This window comes from Dermacentor albipictus, chromosome 1 (assembly GCF_038994185.2).
Source record: "Dermacentor albipictus isolate Rhodes 1998 colony chromosome 1, USDA_Dalb.pri_finalv2, whole genome shotgun sequence".
Classification (NCBI taxonomy): domain Eukaryota; kingdom Metazoa; phylum Arthropoda; class Arachnida; order Ixodida; family Ixodidae; genus Dermacentor; species Dermacentor albipictus.
This window is the reverse complement of record NC_091821.1, coordinates 56,683,840-56,703,332: the sequence shown is the minus strand read 5'-3', so window position 1 is coordinate 56,703,332 and position 19,493 is coordinate 56,683,840. Positions and strand designations below refer to the sequence as shown.

The following is a 19,493-nucleotide window of genomic DNA, read 5'->3' as shown; positions in this document are numbered from 1 at the left end:
TGCACTCCTTAACGGAAAGGAAAAGTAAACGGTTGTCTTTCTGTTTTGAACAGATTGCAATAAGGTGCGCGATATAGAGCCCTTCATATGGTCCTGCAAGAGTTTTCCCCGGAACAGAGGCGGTTTCTATGCAGCTACATAAGAAGGATGTTTCCGCCTAAACGTGTAGAACAGTTTGTCCACCGGGAAGATCCGCGAGACTCTGAGACTCGACTGATTGACTCATGGTGGCATATTTGACATGGAGAGGCATGCTCAGGACGGAGCAAAGTGCCGGCCAGGTCTCTCAGGCTAACTCCGCCTCAAGAAGCATTACCGCCACAACGAACCTAGCTTAGCGCAATCGTGCTGCCTTGTATGCATCATCATCAGCGTATTTATGTTCACTGGAAGATAAATGCCTCTCTCAGCGATTTCCAGTGACCCCTGTCTTGTGCTAGTCGACACCATCTTTAGAAGTGCAGGCCTATTGGCATAGCGTTGTCAAGGATAAAAAAGCGCAAACGACAGAAAGGAGAGCAAAACTAGCCTGCACTTCAACAGTTAGGAAGTTTGTTTATTAGACTGTAGGGTCCGTTTAAGTTCCCTCCACTTGGATGTCCATCAAACATAGCACTCCTGTTTCTTTTCACTCTCTTAAATTAATGTCTACAGAACAATAAATGACGCTATTTCTTTTAAGGAAAGCATTGACTTAAAAGCACAGCACGAAGAGACAAAACGGAAACACTAGATGACAGGATAAAGTGCTGTCATATCTTTTGCGCTATTTTATCCTTGACGATACGCCACCTTCGCAAATTTTCTAATTTTCTGTATGGCGTCCACGACACGTTTCCCTTCTCTTAGCATCAATTGGGTAATTTTAATTGTGCACCGGTTACCTGTCATACTATACTTCCCGACTCAGTCAATTCCACGTAATGGCAACCAAAATACCGGATACTGCTGTCTTCTCTGTAATCGACACTGCTGTCTTCGTGCCCCTTTAATCTAACGCCCATCCTTTTTTCATCACATTGTTCATTGTGTGGTCCTTCTCAAGCATCTTAAGCTTCTAAGCTACGTCGCATTATTGGGAGCTTTTGAACAACTATTTAATAACGTCAGCACTGCGGCAGTGGCTATAAAATTTCTATGCAAGGGCTTTATAATTGGCGGTACAATTAATTAATTTAGTTACGAGATGATTATGCCTAATTTTCTGCACAGCACATCAAGCACAGAACATGGCTCAAGGCTGGTTATAACCAGCCTTTCGCCATATGGCTGAGCTTTACGGTGGATTTGCCCATTGAATGCTCTTGTGCACGCATTTTGTTTATTTTGTAAAAGTAACTTTTGTAATGCGTGGGCACCTATTCAAAATTATTGCACCATCAGACACTGTATGAACAAATACAGGAGACAAAACACGGGTAGAAGTCACAAGAAAAAAATTGAATGAACATATACGTCCAATTTGTCCAGTTTTCAAGACAATAAAGTTCGACAGCATGTTACACTCCTGTAACACGTGAAGGCGAAAGCCTGCTGCGCACTTGGCAACGCATTAAGTTATACGATCCTTGGGGTCAGACTTCTTGCAAGACATAACGAGTCGCAGTGTGAAGTAAACGTGTGGTGCTTTTGGTCGACCTCCTCAAGGACACATGCGAGCACATAATGCGCCACCCAAACGCGCTGCATGCTTGTCGCCAGTAAGTATTACAAATGTGAAACACAAGCCGAACACAATTATGTTGCATCCTCTCAGTAGGGGAGGATGCAACCACTGCTGCCGCTGCTTCGCACGTCGCACCTCGGTTGTCGCTTGGCGAGCATCCTCAGCCGTAGCGTACTTCTGAGGTCTACCGCGCAATCCGCTAAGCCCCGGGCGAGCGTCCTTCATCGCCTTCTCTCTCGCTTCGCAGTCGACTTTCTCCACAATCGCTGCCGCAGCCGCGTGACGTCAGCGACGCGGCACCTGTCTTCCTTTTGCGCGCGCCGCTTGTTCCCCTCTTCACCCGCCGCTCACTCGGAGAAGGTCACATTTTTTTTTTGTGTGTGTGTGTACCAATCGACTAGTCGCCGCATTCTTCTAAGGCTATCACGCAACGAGCCACTTAGGGCTTTCGCCTTAAAGAAAAGAAGACACTTGCGCGAGCATGGCATTACCCCAAGTACGCGAACCACGAAGGCCCTGATAACAACGCTTCGCAAAGAACTAGTGGCTCTAAAGCAGCTAGTGAGTAAACTGTCACGATTTAGAAGACCGGATGATGGGGCGCAACAGCGAAATTGCAACATCCGATGACACTTAACAAACTCGGCCGCAGCTCGCTAGTACGCACTTCTGAAAGGAACAGGGTCCTTCCACGCCAAGTGTCGCAGACGTGTCGCCCAACCATCTCAAGTTCTCTCGTAAAAACTTGTGCTTATTACTACCTTGCTCATAACCATTTCTTAGTATATACAAGAAAAATTCCTATAACGAGACGTGCTTCTAAAGTTTGCTCAGATACGTGAAATATGGTTCGCCGAGAAAATTAATATAAAAGTGAAACGCTACACAACATCACCTCTTGAGGCTGTAGAGGTTTGTCTTCAATGTGTGGTTGCGATTATGGGCAAATTTGGTCGGAAAGGATATTTTAGAGGGCTCCAAATTTGGAGAAAGATTAGCTTAATTTACTATCTTTACTGGCAAAAGCTATACAGAATTGTTCACTGCAATTATTTTACTCGACTGTCTCTATAGCATTACTTTGCAGTAAAAGTTCCCTTGCGCCAATATATACCGCGCAGTTTCTAAAAATAATAAAAATAATATCAAAGAAAACATACCAAGTTGACGGGTTCGGTCCGCGTTCATCCCTTCTTTTCGCCCTGGAACGGCACATGTTAAGATATGATACATGGTCGAACGATAGGCCTGTTTGTCGGCATTCCATGACCGTCATTATCTCATTTGTATTCTTCTTTTAAACGAAATATGATTTTTTTTATTTTGCCCCTGCACCTGGCTCGGCATGCCATGGTATCGTATCACCACTTCACAGCACAGCGCAATGGCTGTCGTGGTTCAGGCAGTCAGCCCGCGCAGCGTGGGATTGTAACGCGAATTTCTTTCAGCACCTTACGGCTCGACTACGTTGCCTAGTCCTAAAACCATTATAAATATTGTGTTTTCATTGTTTTTTTTTTTTCGTACCTCCGAAAGGCATTGCAATGCGATGGGTGCCAAACATCGCAGCTCAAAAACAAAGACGTCATCATGATTTCGCGTCGATTTAGTGCATCCCTTCTTAAGGGAACTATAAAACTAGAATTAACGGATCTGGATAAGCGCTGTCTTTGAGGTACTGATATTATTTTCAGTGAAGCAAGAACATAAAGGTTTCCATTCAGCCGCTCTGCAAAAACTAGCTGCAACTGAAATTTTTGGCTGATAAAATTTGCCTTTCGATGTCAAGAGCTACTGGAATAAGAAATTTCGCGGCAGTATATAGCGATCGTTGAGCAGAGGACACGCTTATTCATGGAACAAAACAATTGGGACGTTCTTCCCGTAGCGCACATGATAAAGGCAAACAATGATGATTATAATACTGATGATGATGATGAAGATTCTCTTTCTAGGCAAGGCTGACTACCTTATTATAGACTACTTTATTTCTTTATTATCGGTTTATTTCTCATCTTCGATTATTCATATATTTTCCCATTTTATTACTTAATTATTTAATGATTAACTAATCTATTTCATTTTTCAATCATATTATCACCCGGTTCGTGGCCTATCCCCCACAATGTGTTTGTGCCATTAATTGAGGCTTCATCATCATCATCACCATCATCATCACCACCACCACCATCATCATCATCATCATCATCATCATTATCAATGTTATAAAACAGTTCACTTGCCTCACGGCAGGCGTCCGACTACTTGTCCAAGCCCGCCTCCTCATCAAATATTTTTCGCAGCTCAACGCAAAAGAACTTACTGACACTGCTTCACCATTTTTCGCTGTCTACACCTTGATCGAGAATTAAATTATCACGTCTACCAGATATCTCCCATTCAATGCGCCCGCTTCGATTGCATTATTCAGCATTAATACTGGAGAGTTGGGAAAGATTGGGCCATTACTAGTTTCATTAAGCAGTTCAACTATGTTGTGACTTCCGGTATGTTTCCTGCCACCTATGGTAATGCTGTCCATTTTATCGTCCGTTTTTCGGTTGTGCCATAGCAGCTATCGTCCCCTTGGGAGGTCACGTTCTCTCCAAGCCCGAAATTTTTCGCCATTAGCAAATGTTCTAAAGTTAGCGGTTACTGGAAAGCGCCCCCCACAATCTAGGATACCGTAAACCAACCTCAAGGGGTTAGTTTACTTTAAAAAAATCCGCGGCAAATATATAGACGCATGGCGCGTTCAATGGCGTGTTCAACTCAATAATTTGCTTTTCTGAATACCATGCTGTTAGGAAAGAGCCAAGAAATTTTTTTCCCCGAGTTTTATAAGTATCTACTTTGTCTGACTTTGACAACCTCAAAAAGCAGTTTGCTCCACTGCGATACGGTGAAGGGCACTTTCGCACCCAAATCAACGCCGCAAGTCCCTCTTTGTTAATTCTAGAAACTACCAACTGAGAACCGGGGCAATAATATTTCCTTCAAGGCAGTGTAGTAAATGGCAGCTGACATAGCGTTGCAGAGGACTATCAACTGCTCTTGCAATGCACGGAAAACGATTGGACGTATAGAATGCTTCACTCTAGTCTCCTATGAAAATCAGCATTTTGGCGTTGACTTAACAGTAGTCTGTAACAAGCAGATACGATGTTTCTTCGCTGAACAGTTTCTCCATCACATGGGCCACCCAGGTAGCACAAAATATGACTTCTGTGAAGTTATCAGCCCGCTTGACATACCGCGCATCCTATGTGATTCTCGCCTCAGCTGCCACAGAAAACAACGTTGTGCGGCGGCTGCGACGCAGTTTTTATTATTATTATTATGAGGTTTTACGTGCCAAAACCACTTTCTGATTATGAGGCACGCCGTAGTGGAGGACTCCGGAAATTTCGACCACCTGGGGTTCTTTAACGTGCACCTAAATCTAAGTACACAGGTGTTTTCGCATTTCGCCCCCTTCGAAATGCGGCCGCCGTGGCCGGGATTCGATCCCGTGACCTCGTGCTCAGCAGCCTAACACCCTAGCCACTGAGCAACCACGGCGGGTCGGCTGCGACGCAGTAAACTTGCTAGAAATTTACCAATAACAGAGCTGTAGTTGGGTATGACGAAAGTGACGACACAATATTGGGCATATGGGACAAGCTTTCGATACAATGGCTCGACGCCGCCTCCCGGAGCAGTTTGCATCGCAGAACAGCAGCCTCTGAATAAGTCCGCCTTTTCTTGTACTGATAACGATTGTGACTACTCTGCCGAACTGACAAAAGCATTGACACCCTGGAGGAAGTAATGGTCCGTAATAAAGAAAAGTGAGGGGTGGGGTGGGGTGAGGATGGGGAGTACGTCAAGTTTCGCTCGTATATGGCACTTGACAAATCTCAAATTTTGCGGCCGGTCCTACTAGTTGGCGGAGAACTACTTTAATGATTCTACCTCTTCGCATTTCTTTCTCCCATTCGCATTCAAAACAAAAAATGAGCTGGGTGCGTCAAAGGACACTGAAAACGCGCGGTGAACGGATAGGAGGTTGACAGTGGCTCTTTAAGAATGTGGTCTTCACCAAAGGTTTCATAGGAGAGAGAGAGCATGTAGCAAGCCAGCAGTTTATAAAATCGTGTTAAGCACAGCAAAGTAGTCACACTTGCGCACACAATTCATGCTTCTAAGTGTAGTGTAGTGCTCACTACACCCCACAACACTACACTTAAGATGTAGTGGAAGCAGTCACGAGAAAACGCATTGACACTGCTGCGACACTTTCGCTGCTAGGTTATACTAAATACCGAACTATACTCCCTTTCTTTCCATTGATCAGAGATCGGCATCAATGTCTTTGGACATCCGCTAAGAAACGACGAATGACCCAATTTTTACTGGGCTATTTCCAGTTACTGGAAATGGCCTAGTAAAAATTTCCATTTCGCCCAGTATTTTTAATTTCCAGTTACTGGGAACCCCTGTAACTCCGTAGATGATGTCAAGTGTAACTCAGCCACTCTTTGTTTTTGGCGAATAGTTAACATATCTCTTCGAGTGGGGCTTAATGTTCGAAAGCTGCGTGCTATCGACTTGGCTGGTAAGTAAAAAAGCCACTGCAGCAAGGCAGCAGCAATCAGAATTCATCATCGGACCATCAAATAGCGGTGCAGACTGTCTAGGACATTTCTAGACTCATTCTGTTGTCTTTTTTGAGGACAAGCATGCGAGTTTTTCATGATAAAGAAAAACAAACTGCCTCATTAAACAAACAAGGAGACAAGTAGATATAGACAACGCTTGTCCACCTTTCCTATTCTACGTGTGCCTTTTTAGCTTGGGGTCCTTTTCCTTTGATTTCAAATGCGTCACGTCGCTCACCTTTCCACTGACACGCCTGCAAATTGTTAAGTCGATAGCCTGACAAATGTTTGTCTCGCCGGGAAGAATCATAAAAAAAACACATGCAGACCAAGCTGACGAAATCATTACAAAACGGCAGTTCGGCCCACACACGGGAGCATTGTTGACAATCTGATGATCGAAAGCCGTATGCGCCTTTTGAAGGTTAGGGAAGTCGAGTCTATATCTTTGTACTTTTATTGAAGCTTTTGTACGCATTTTTGTACCTTATTGTGACACAAATTACCGTTCGTGGGCCAAAACATCAAGTTTTTAGTAATTTCTTCGTCTTATTCGGTATCTGTGTTGTTGTATTCCTGTTTTTTTTTTTTGGTATTGGCTCAACTCCCTCGTGGTACTCTGTAAAGTGTCCCGGCGTAAAGAAACCTGTAGGAATGTGCGACCTTGCAGAATCGCAACCAAATTAAGATAAGCAGAGCTGGAGACACCAAGAGATAGTGAAGCCCGGTGCGTTTTGTTACCTGAGTGTTTTCCCGAGAAAGAGAGAAGAGGAGTGCGGCCTCCTCTCCTCCCCCTCGCATGGCGCAAATCACGGGTGTCATGCTAGCAGCAACCGAGATAAAACTACGAATGTTCCCTAATGAACACTTTTCCATCCAAATATCTTCGGCGTCACATTCTACGCGCGCATTTTTTCCCATGTGTATGGGAAACGTTTTAAGTATAAATGTTGAGCTGTTCACTCACACAATTAAAATAAAATTTAGAGCTTTAAGGAGCACTTTAATAATGGTGACGGCACCTTGCAGATTTCTTGCAGAACCCGTAAAGCACTTACCACTTTGAAATTGCACAACATTCTATCAAACGCACAATCTGTCATCCACTGAGCAAACTTCTCTGCTAACGTGCTGCTGAGGCTTCACCTGTTATCATCCAATCTCTGAAGCTAAGCAGCACTCATGTGGGCTTGTCCTTGCGAGAGAGAGCAATGCTGATGGCTTCCTCTTGCGTCGTAAATTATCCAGTCTCCTTCTTGAGCGAGACCAGTAACTGCCCTACCTGCAGAAGACCCTTCCATCTCCTTTTTTCTACCCATGTTTTACTGGTTTTCTCCTTTGCCCTTTCATCGCCATTGACCCCTGTGTCATTGCTATTGCTGACCTGAGTGAAAAGCTGCTCGATTGTTGTACTTTCTTCAACTTTTACGTGCAGACGATCGCTTACCCTCTAATTTACTACGTGCGTATTGTAGGTAGTCAGCTAATAATCAAGCTGCAGAAAGCGTCCCTATACTGCTGAACTCGTGGTAGTTGGGCTTGATAAAGCTGCTTGGAGTGCCATTCAGCCAACCAAGGATTATTTTGTGTGGTCTACTGCAATTATAAAAAAAGTGTATGATTCACTTCACCGACGATGTCGCACCACATTTAGCAAGATAGGCAAAATTTGGTCATAACATGGCTTAACCCTTGCTAGAGCTGCCTACGAATATTTGATTGGTAATGCAGCCTTTTTCTAAGCCGCCTCTTCCCAAAGAATAACTATGTTGTGCGGAAGAGGCTACACAAGGGAACTCTTCTGCACTCTAGATTTTTTTTTTATGAATGCGAAAGCATGAAATGGTCCAGTGAGCTAAATACACGCAAGTTTGGCCAATACATGCAAGGAGCCTCGAGTGGCCAGTCGTGTGGCAATCGGAAAAACACTTTTATGTAGCATGTAATGAGGAACAGAAAGCTGTATCGGAAGTTTTTCGTGTTGCTCTAAAATTTTCTGATTGACACATTTCATCTAAGTGTAATATTTAAGAAGTTGACTAATTAATTTAGACAAGTTATCTAATTAGGCGGAATGAAAAAATATAATCTGTGTATCTCCAAGCGACGGCAAATAACATTACATTGGTGCTGTCCAGCTGCAAGGCATTTTCATATATTTAAATCTTGGTGCCCAATAGTTGGGTGACCCTGTATAACTCGACGGATCTCTCAGCGGCGTTCAATTGGACATTATTGCTTTCGCATTCACAACTTATAATACGGACTTAGGTGTCCCCTAACTTTTTTTATGCGTTTCTGACTTCCAGGACGCCTGCTAAACTCTCTGATCATTACCGATCATTGGGGAACCCAGATAATAACGTCGGCATTCAACAGCGTTGACACTTTCTTCTTCCTCAGGCAAGTGAACCGTATCTCACTGAAAAAATGAGTTTTAACATTTCTGCTCAAAGTCTACTAAAGTAAAAAATAAAATAAAAAAAGAACGACGAGGATTAAGGTTTTAATTATTTTAGCAGCATTTTCATAAAATAATTGCAATTTGGCAACGATGGAACGAGAACAAACCAGTCTAGTTAGCGGTAGTAAAGAATCTTTATTTATAACCGTAAAATTTACTACTATAGAAGCACGCCTACAGTTACTCTGAAATTGCGACTGTTCCAGTTATTGTGTGTTTTTCCATTTGCAGTTAACCTGTTGAGAGGAGTGTTGGATGCGGTGTTCTTTATTCTGGTTGACAATAAGTAGACAGTAATTTTCCAGTAGCGATATATTGTCAAGGACGTAAGGATTAGTTTAATAAAGCATAATAAAGCATAATAAAGCCGAAGATAGTGACTGATGACCACGATAATTATTGCCCATGACTGTGGGTACAAGCAAGTTCTCTATCTGCGTTGCAGTGGATTTTTGCTGTGCCTTGCTATCACAAAGCAAAAGAGGAATGGACCCCTCGTCTTTCTAATCGCTGTGATCCGAAGGCTGATCAGGCAAGTACTATTACTCTGGTGATATACAAGGTGTTAAATTAAGCTTTATGGTTTTTTTATGTTAGGCACTGGGAGGCACGTGAAGATCACCTGTGCAAATAAGTTATGTGAAGGGGGGGACACAAAGTGAGATGATCATTTTCGTTGTCAGCAGCTTAATTAACTAAGATTGAATAATTATCCTTTTGTTCACTGCAGTAACTGGGTATCTTTGCATTGAAAAGTTAGAGTCTTGTTTTTACACAGTATCAGTTGGAAAAATTCTTCTAGCGTGCCCGTGCTCCGAGGTGTCCCACTCCAAATTTTTATTGTCTTTCGCATGATTAATCATGCAAGAGATTTAGTATTGGTGGAAAGCTCCTCCCTGATGTGACGCGGCTGTTGCGTGCGGCGTTTAGTCTGACAACGAGTTGGAGGCGTTGGCAAAGACGATGGCAGGTCAGCACAAACGCCCCTAGTCTTAAGTGATGTCCGTTGTGCCGCTAGTGATCCTGTGCTGTGATAGTCTGCGCTGATATTGGCGGCGAGGAGTCACGGAGTCGTCATCTATCAGAAGCGCCTCGCTGGCGTAGTATGAGGGATCACGTGTCGCGCTCCTCATAGGTTTTGCTGTCAACGCTCACTGAAAACACCACGCGCGAGCTCTCCCGGACATTTCTGTAAGTACTTTCGAAACGAGATAAGTTTTTTACTGTCTAAATAATAATCTTGGGCAAACTGAAATCACAGACTCGTTTACAGACGCTATCTCTTTACCAAATACGTACTAGTCAACGCCACTGCACGCGGTCGCCGCGATGGAGACTTCCGAACCGGCTTTCTTGCGTGAAAGATGGGTAATCGCTGAGAGCAAACTATGTGAAATATGTTCTTATAGTGTTTGTATAACTAAATGTAGCGCAATAGAATGAAGCCTCAATGCAGTAGTCGCACAGATTCGCAGCGACCGACTGCGCGTCTGCATGCTTGTCCGCGCACTGTTTCGCTTTCGCCGCGTGCGCGCTTTCGTACCGTGCCATGAGCTTTAGGGCGCAGAATGTGAGCATTTGACAGTATACAAGCAACCATTCTTGCGTGGGCGCTATCAGAGCTGCTCAAAAATAATTTCATTGTAGAGACTTAAACGTGATGTGTCGTCAATGACGATTCAATCTTTTTTTTTCTGCTAAATTTTTGGACGTTTGAATATTATTTCTCGAGTTGCGTCGCACTGTATGTTTATTAGTGTTTTCAGCATGCGATTTCCCGCTGCTTCTTTTTTGTAATCCAGTGCACAGAATTCATAACACAAACATGACCATATGCCATGCTTTTTTTAATGTGCTTCTTACCGCTCCCTTTGCACTCCAGTGAACTTGCCAGTATCTATAGCATCGACAAGTATATGGACCAAACCGTCATGACATTAGTCGGGCAGCGGATTCGGGCGAGCGTCTCAGTGCGCGTTTTTCGAACATCGCACACCCGGCGCCGTAGCAGAAATCTTCCTCGCGTCTGTGCTTGCTGCATACCCGAGTTGTAGCCGATTACTATTTGCCGGTTTTATGTTTCGCTATACAAGCTTCACGCAGCTTCTTGTCCTGCTGCTACGTGTGAATAAGGCTGACACCGGGCTCCGTTGCGTACGTCCGGCAGTGTGGCACCGAGCAGTATGCCTACCATGTTGCGCGCCTTCAAAGGCAGCCACTACCTATTGTAGTGCTTTCCAGCGTTGTAAAGGAGACACTCGAAGCGGGAAAATCTCGCCACTAAATGAGGACCGCAGCGTACAAGGGAATTTAAACTCTTTTTCAGCTCGCTTCGGCACTCCCGAAGCAGCCGACGCGTCCGCTATGTCCACGTGATCCCTCCTAACACGTCACACCGATGGTGGCGCCAGCTTTTCCATGGTGGAGCTCGAGGCCAATATGGTGACCGGCTGTGGTCATGCGTCTGTTCTCTCTTTCTCTTTCACCCTCTCTTTCTACTTTCTTATCTTGCTACCTCGCCGTTCCTTCGTATAAAGTAGCAAACCAGATTTTCTGATCTGGGATAAACTCCCTGCCTTTGTTATTTTCGACTCTCTCCCTAATAGACCATCGGTTATCTGTGCTACACATTGCGCGGCGGGCCCAACTGAATTTCTTCCTTTTAATCTCAATTAGAATATCGGTTAGCTCCGCCCGCTTTTAATATTCACACCCCTCTCTTACTGTCCCTTAACGTTTTATTTATTTATTGACTTAATTTTTCTATTTTTCCTTTATCTTTGCCCCACTTTAACGTATGTCCCTTAACGTTACGTCTATTATTTCTTGTTCCATCGCATGTTGTGCAATCCTTAGCTTTTTCTCAAGCTTATTTGTTAGCCTACAAGTTTCCGCATCATATGTATGTACCGAGAGAACGCAGTGATTATGTATATTTCTTATACAAGGTAGCGGTAAGCTTTCAGTGATGGCTTTTCAGCGCTTGCCGTATGCGCTCCAACCACCTATATTCATTCTCAAGATTTCCTTCTCATGATCTGATTCCCTCGTAACTAACAGAGACAAACGTAAAAAATGGACAGGGTAACCTGCAGTTCATCTGACGACTTGAGAAAAAGTCTTGGAAACCATACCCCGTGCCATTACCCTACCTCATTTGTACCTTCTGTGCAGGGACCTTTATGTGTCGGCTGAGTGTTCCCTTCGCCATATTTGATCTTCAAAAATAGGGGTGGTGCCGCCGAATGCTGCGAAATGATCGAGTTATGCGCCTTGCCAACCGCGTGTGCTTTGTTTTCCATCAGTTCGCGCGTGTTCACCTTTCTCTTTTCCGTGTTCTTCGTTTGACGCCATTGAGTGCTACGCTTAAACGGCTTAGCGTAAACGTGCTCTCAGCATTCACAGAAAAGGCCGATTCCATTACATACTGGGTTATACTTTACTGGGATAGAGAGAGAGAGAAATAAGGAAGGCAAGGATGTTAAGTCAAGAGTCTGGTTGGCTACCCTACGCTTAGGGAAGGGAGAAGGGGAAGAGAGAGAGAGAGAATGCATAGAGACGTGCACAGACAGTCATTGAGTCAAAGCCGCTCGTACAAACCGGACGTTCTCAGAAAGCACAAATGTGCGTTCACTGCCTTCTGAGCCGATGATCGGTGGGGACGGTGCTCTAGTATTGTCTGTTCATTCAGAGGACGATCATCTATAGTTTCCACAGTGTGTTGGACAAAGATTGTATTTGTGCTTGAAATTGAGGAGAGTAGCACAATAAGCGGTCAATGTTCTCCTCGCATCCGCAAACATCCCATGCAGGACTATCAGCCATTCTAATTACTGCTGAGGAAGCTTTTGTGAAGGCAACTCCCAGCTACAGCCGACACAGAAGAGAGACTTCGCATCGGTGCAGTCCGCCCGGAGGTCTGAGTCGCAGCGAAGGGTTTAGTCTGTGCAGTCTTGTGCCCTTTGTACGTGCGGTATTCCAATCTGATAAGGGGAGCATGCGTGTTAAAATGCGAAGTGGTCTCGCGGCGTCGGTCCTTGAGAAAGGAATGGGGACGGAGCGGTCTTCTTTGTTAAACGTCGCGCTCCCTTATTTGCGTCATCATTTCCACTGACACTACAATGACCTGGTATCCATTGAAATAAGATGTCATGGCCTTTTTATCTCAAGTGGTGGACAACTTCCACGATTTCGCACGTGAGCTGATCGTGAGTTCCATATGTCGGAGAAACGACTGCACACTTGCAAGGCCGGCCTTGAATCGCAGAAGTCTGCCTATGTTCGAGGTCTTTCAGCATTTATCACATTACGTGCGTCTTCGCAGCCGTAGATGTGATATGGGAAGTCTTGAGCCGCCGGGTTATTCCCATTATTGGCCTAACTACAGCGCCACCGAAACTGGTTGATGCAATTGAGCCATCAGCATATAGACGTGCGTTCAGTCGCTGTATTTCTTGTACACGAGGAGTAAAGCAAGTTGCTTGAGTGCTGCTTGAGTGCTGGCAATTCCGACTTTTTCTGAAGTCCTGGGATAGTAACGTTTACTTGATTATGGCTCACACACCATGGAGAAACCGAAGGTCTTGCAGCAGGTGCGTAACCTGACTTGAGAGAGGCACGGTGCACGAAGACAGTTGCACTTAATGTCGTGCGGGCCCTTTCTACTGGGAGACTTGCGAGGTGGTGGGTAGCGGTCCGAGCGAACTGTCTTATGTGCACACGCATTGTTTCAATGGTAATGTGCGTTCTAATAGTGTAATCTTGAGCGACTTCAATAACTTCATTCTTTGACACACTCCGCGGTAGACCACGGCATATTTTGAGGGCTTGGGCTTGGACGCTTTGGATTGTATTCAGGTTGGTTCTGTAGCTGTTGGAGATGACCAGTAGGCTGTACCGCAGGAATCCAATAAAGAGGACCCTGTACAGTGGCAGCATGAATTGTATTGACATTCTCTAGGTCTTTCCTGCTAGAAACTTAAACATAGGGCGAATTCCTGTCAGGCGCTTTCTCACATAATTCACATGAAGGGTCCAGAAGAGATTTCTGTCAATGACCACCCCCAAAAATTTCTGACTTGTGCTGTACGAGATCAGCAATCCGTCGACAGATATCACGTATGGATACATTGTTTTTTTTTTGGTAGATGCCATCACTGCACACTTTTCCCATGATAATTGAAGTCCTTGTTCTCAAACGTCGGATGATGTTAGGCCCAAACAATGAAGCGCTCCTTTCCTTCGAGCGCTTACTAATCTTACGTGAGGCCTCCTTACAGCGAAGGACCGATGGAGGAAGCAAGCGTACCCTGAAAGCTCCCTTCACCCGTCCTCAAGTAAGGAGCGGTTGCCGCATGCCTGGGTTCGAGATTATCTCTTAAAATCTTTACGCGAACACCATTATTGTATAAAAAATGTTGTATTGTCGCACAATCTTTAAATTGAAGAGCTAATATAGAGGAGCGTGGACGCTTTATTCTAGTTTTGTTTACTAAAGTTAAAGAAAGTAGCGCATTACAGTGCAAATCTTGATGTGCTCCATCAACGCTGACAAGCCGGCGTCGCACGTGCAACGCCTAGCAACGCTTTCATGCCGCACGCCTGACTGAAACGAACATGCCTGGCAAGACGTACCGTGCTCGCGCTTCTCCGCAGATGGGCGACAGCGCGCATGCGCAAGCAAACGCGACGTGGTTAAGCAGTGAGGTGAAGTGCTCTTTCAGGGCCAGGAGCCGCGTAAGGACGCATGAAGGAAGCTTTGGAGCTACCCTATGCTGAGGAAGCACCAAGGAAGCCTTCACTGAGGGTTCCTCAGTAAAGAAGCTTCCAGAGTGACATAAGGTAGCCTTACCGCAATGAAGGCTTCCTTACTGAGGTAAGGAAGATTTCATTGTTTGGCCCTTAGTGGCTGCCTTCTGAAGCCGCGCGCGAAGCTGCAGTCCTGTCACATCCGACGTTCAAATACAAATGGCGTAGGCATGGATGGAGAGCCTAACGGTGCATGGGAGGGTGTCGGCGAGTCCGATAAGTGTTGGATTCAAGAGCGTTGGGCTCAGTACTCCGCCCTCACGCACCCCAGGGTTACTGTAATGCTTGAAGCTTGGTCCATCCTCGGTGTGTATGAAAAATGATCTCTTATCTAGATAACTACTAATTTAGAAATAGATCTTGCTGCCAAGTCCTACTGCCTCTAATGCGTTGAAAGTTGCTTCGTACGCTACGTTATCGTGTGCTCCTTTAACATCCGGCAACAGGGCAGCAGATGTTTTGCAGCACTTCTGGTGCTAGAGGCACGTCACCAAGTCGATAACGTTGTCTCTGGAAGAACGGCAGCGCCTGAAACCGGCCATTGTATCTGGATATACTTGGTAATGTTTGAGGTACCATTCTAGCCGTGCTAGAAACATATCTCGATTAGTTTTCACATGCAACTACCGGGATAGAACATTCAAAATAACCTAATCTCGTGAAATTTTAGCTTTTGCCACTTCAGCAACTGATTGATTTGTCAAAGTTCTAAAAGAAGTAGGGAACGAAATGCCTGGACATATCGGCCGTTTCGTCCCATTCCACTTCCGGACGGTATGTATGCGTTATCGACAACATAAACGTCAAAAATTAGCAAAGTTTCTTGCGACCATAGAAGTAAATGGTTATGTGAAAAAAATAACCGCCCAAGCACTCCACACAGATGGTTAACCAGCGAAGCTGAAACGTGCGGTTCCGGTGTTTCTCAGTTAATCCCAACTGTTCATCAAACGACAGCTTGGTAGGCTGCCGGATCCTCGGTTCGCAGTTGCTGCTTGCGCTCGGCTGCACGGGCCTGTGCTTGTGCCCGGGCTTCAGCATCGGCACCGCGTAGACGAACTCGTTCCCGGTTCTGCTCACAGCGTTGCTGATTGAAAGCTGTCGGTTCCTCAGGAGGACGTATGCCTACGTTCCTACGCCTACGTTCTTTGATTCATCCGCCCGTTTTCGTGGTTGGTGGCGGACGGTGGGTAGCCAGACTGGCTAAGCAAAAACGTTCGTTCGTTTGGTCTCACTCTCTCTCTTTCGTTCTCACACTCGTTTTCTCGCTCGCTTGCTCGCTCATGCTTTCGCTCGTCCTCTCTCTCGCCCTCTCGTTCACACTCTGGTTTGTTCGTTCGTTCCTTCGGGCTATTCACTTACACAGACATTCTTCTCGATGTTTTCTGCACATTTAAAAAAAATTTTGGTCAGCATCCATTTTTATGTTTGACTGAGCACAAATATGTAAAACATCCACAGTTCCGCAAAACTGGTAATCTGCGCGTAGCCGCAATGCTCGTTTGAGAGTAGAGGAGAACGTGAGGTTAGCAGCAGCCGATAATAAATCTCTAGACGATAGCCCATGACGGTGACCGCTGAATTTTATCGTCGCCTATAGTATGCATACAGCATTATTACAAAAAGATTACCTGAACATATTTGCGATAAATTTGCACAGATTTGGAAAAGACAAAATATATGTACAAAATAAATGCGAATGGAAGGAACAAAAATTATTGGAGTGCCATTCTTTCGGTCAGAATAAAAGTCTGGATTAAATTGTTTCGTTGTTTTGCGTTCCTCTGAGAGGAAACACAAAACACATGAAAAATTAATTTTTTTTAATATTTGGGGTTTTACGTGCCAAAACAACTTTCTGATTATGAGGCACGCCGTGGTGGAGGACTCCGGAAATTTTGACCACCTGGGGTTCTTTAACGTGCACCTAAATCTAAGTACACGGGTGTTTTCGCCCCCATCGAAATGCGGCCGCAGCGGCCGGGATTCGATCCCGCGACCTCGTGCTGAGCAGCCCAACACCATAGCCACTGAGCAACCACGGCGGGTAACACATGAAAAACTACGGTGGTATTTGAGAGTCGCCAATGACATACAACAGCGCACACGGTCTTTATGAGTTATATAATTAAAGTATATGCTTACTGGCTGATCTTCCTGAACACGAGACATGTAGTTACCTGTATTTCTTTTTATTGGCTGCAGGGTTTCTGTGCCGCTCTTCTTTGTCATCATGTGCACCTACGTGCTTCCCCGCTTTGTAACTGGGCCTGATGCCAAAGGGTTTTTCCGGACGCTTGACGAGGAGATTGCTGAAACCTGGTGGGCCCTGATTCTGCAGATTAGAAATTTCTTCGAAACGACCGAACGGGTAAGCAACGCAGGTAAAGTTGCTCTCACGTGCAGCTAAGAGCTGCTCTTGGACTGTTGTTGTCACATTTGGAAGCAGCCTTATGCGACGTTTGATCACAGGAAAGAACTTTTTCTCATACTGAAGTCAACCTCCGCACAATCACGAACATCAGCGCCGGACACCATAAATGGCTGCATCATTGCGTGTCGCCTCCATCCAGACTGGTATCTCTTATTAAAATCGTCATGGCGTGGTACGCTTTCGCTGCTTTACACGGCGTTCTGAAGGAATTAGAGTATCATACTGAAAATTGCGGCAGTTCTTAGGAATTTCGAGGGTGATGTGCGATCAATATTAGAAGTGTGTAGAGTAATTAAGCCCATTATATAAAATTACATGATTTGTTAATTCCTCTGTGCATGATGTATCGGGCAGTATGCCGCTTCAGAAATACATCGTGCGTTATGGGAGAGAACTTGCCAAAAATAAAATATGTTTTAAAGTAAAAATTTCTTCGAGAAATGTTATAGTTGTGTGTGCACTGGAGGCGCCGTTAAAAATTATCTTAGTTGTACTGATTGGAGTTCTTCTCGACGTGTGCCTGGCGCAAACGGTGTGGCATTCGCAAACTAGAAAGTGTACCAAGAATAATATATACATAGATATAACGCGGCGCTTGGTGGAATGCGCTAAAGAAATGTGAAAGTTGTAGCAGCACTGAAGGCGCCGTAAAATAATGAAAATCGCTTGATGAACTTTTAAAATGCTCCTCCGTGCAGGAAATTCGGTTTTAGAATTGCGGCTTTAACCAAACGCCTCAACATTCCTGCTTAAAAATTTTCTAACGTATCTGGAACGCCTTCTATGTTTATCAAGAAGCTCTTAATGTATTTTTGTTATTTCAAAGTATCAATTTACCATCAATAACTTTAAGCAGCCACGCATCAACATTTATTCTTGAATTTTTTCAGATGTACACGTGAGGCCTTCTTTATAAGAAAGCTCTGAAAGTTTGTTTGACTTCTATAAGTATTAATTCCAGACTGTATATTTTAAGCAGTCACGCATTCAACGCCATCGGCGCAAAAGATGTAGCTCGACGTGACGTGAACGGAAGGTCACGGGCGTTGCACAAAGTGTGCGAAAACGTTTCACAAAAAAATCACCGCCCAAGCAATCCGTACACATGGTTGACCACCGAAGCCGAAACATGAGGCCCCGGTGTTTATTACTGAGTTAATCCCGACGATTCATTAAACGACGGCTTGGTAGGCTGCCGAATCCTCGGTTCGCAGTTGCTGTTTGCGGTCGGCTGCACGAGCCTGTTCTTGTGCCCGGACTGCAGCATCGGCACAGCATAGATTAACTCGTTCCCGGTTCTGCTCGCGCCGTTGCTGATCGACAGCTGCCTGCTCCTCAGGAGTACGTATGATGCCTGGCCTATCCATTGCAGAGCTGGACAGAAACTGCTGCGCGCGCGCTCACCTGCGGCGGAGAGCAACGACGTCATTACTGACGCAGCTAATCGTGCACCTCTATTTCTCTTTTCACGCATGCGCACGGGGATGCGCCGGAGCAGTTTTCCGCGTACAGAAGATAGACGGATGGACAAATACAACTTCGCTGAAGAAACGAAAAGGCCTTCTTGTCGGGAGAACCCTCCCCTACAGGGAGCGCATAAGGCGCTGCCGACATTTTGGATAAGATAGTGCATCGTCGGAATTTGGGTTTCGATTGAAAATGACAGCGTACATTGCCGTTTGTGAGTGCGTGTCTTCGCGTGTGCGTTCGAACTTTGCGCGTGATTCCGTATTCTGGAAAGTATCGCTTGACCTGTGGTATCGTAGCGCGTACTGATGGTTGCGCAGATACCACACAATAGACGATAAAAACTAGGCGAACAAGGGAGAGCACTTTTCCGTCTAGTTCGTCGTGCTCCTACATGGCCTCGATCGTTGTGCAATGTTCACGTTCACACGTCGTGTGTCATGACAGAAATCTTTGTCGTGCAACCCCGCTGAACCTTCGCTCGGGCAATTGGCAGCGAATTTTCCCATACAGAATGTTTTTTTTTCTTTTTTTTACAATGAAGCTGTATATGGTTAGGGTCTGATGAAAAATATGTCCGTGGGCGATAGCCGAGTAGATCGAGAATTTCTCCCCATACATAGCCCGATACCGAAGGTGTTGGAAATCCGGGCCTACCTGGACGCAGGTGAAGCTGGGTTTAAGCACTGCGCCAACTTGCAAAAATAAGTTTAATGTCTTCGCTCCAAAGAGAACCCGTATCAGCGACTAAGCTTATAAGAACAGATACTACACCTTGAACTGCGTTGGCCATGCCTACGTTCCCACCGACCTCTCTTTGTCGGCGTTCCAAGCGCTTGCGTATCTCCTTTGCTTTCCTTCCGCTCTCCAGTGGTGGTGGTCCCGTAAGTGTGGTGCTCGGCAGGAGCGCGAGGCGGAACGAAATGCGAACCGTCCATGTTGCCCCGATCCCACAAGCTTGGAACGTTTCACCGGAGCAACCGCCCGGTTTTAGAGGTAGTTTGCGGGGAACCA

The 19,493-nt window shown here is 45.3% G+C and overlaps 1 protein-coding gene and 1 pseudogene across 2 annotated transcripts in view; one reads left to right on the top strand and one right to left on the bottom strand.

The window, feature by feature from the left end:
* LOC135899298 (nose resistant to fluoxetine protein 6-like) overlaps positions 1-19,493 on the top strand; it is a 97,159-nt gene that overhangs the window by 52,052 nt on the left and 25,614 nt on the right. For both annotated transcript variants that reach the window (XM_070521127.1, XM_070521119.1), the window contains exons 8-10: positions 8,616-8,709; positions 9,216-9,302; positions 16,784-16,949. In XM_070521127.1, coding sequence (XP_070377228.1) covers positions 8,616-8,709; positions 9,216-9,302; positions 16,784-16,949 — 347 coding nt within the window. The remainder of the gene's footprint in view (positions 1-8,615; positions 8,710-9,215; positions 9,303-16,783; positions 16,950-19,493) is intronic.
* Positions 19,094-19,272, bottom strand: LOC135899383 (U2 spliceosomal RNA; annotated as a pseudogene).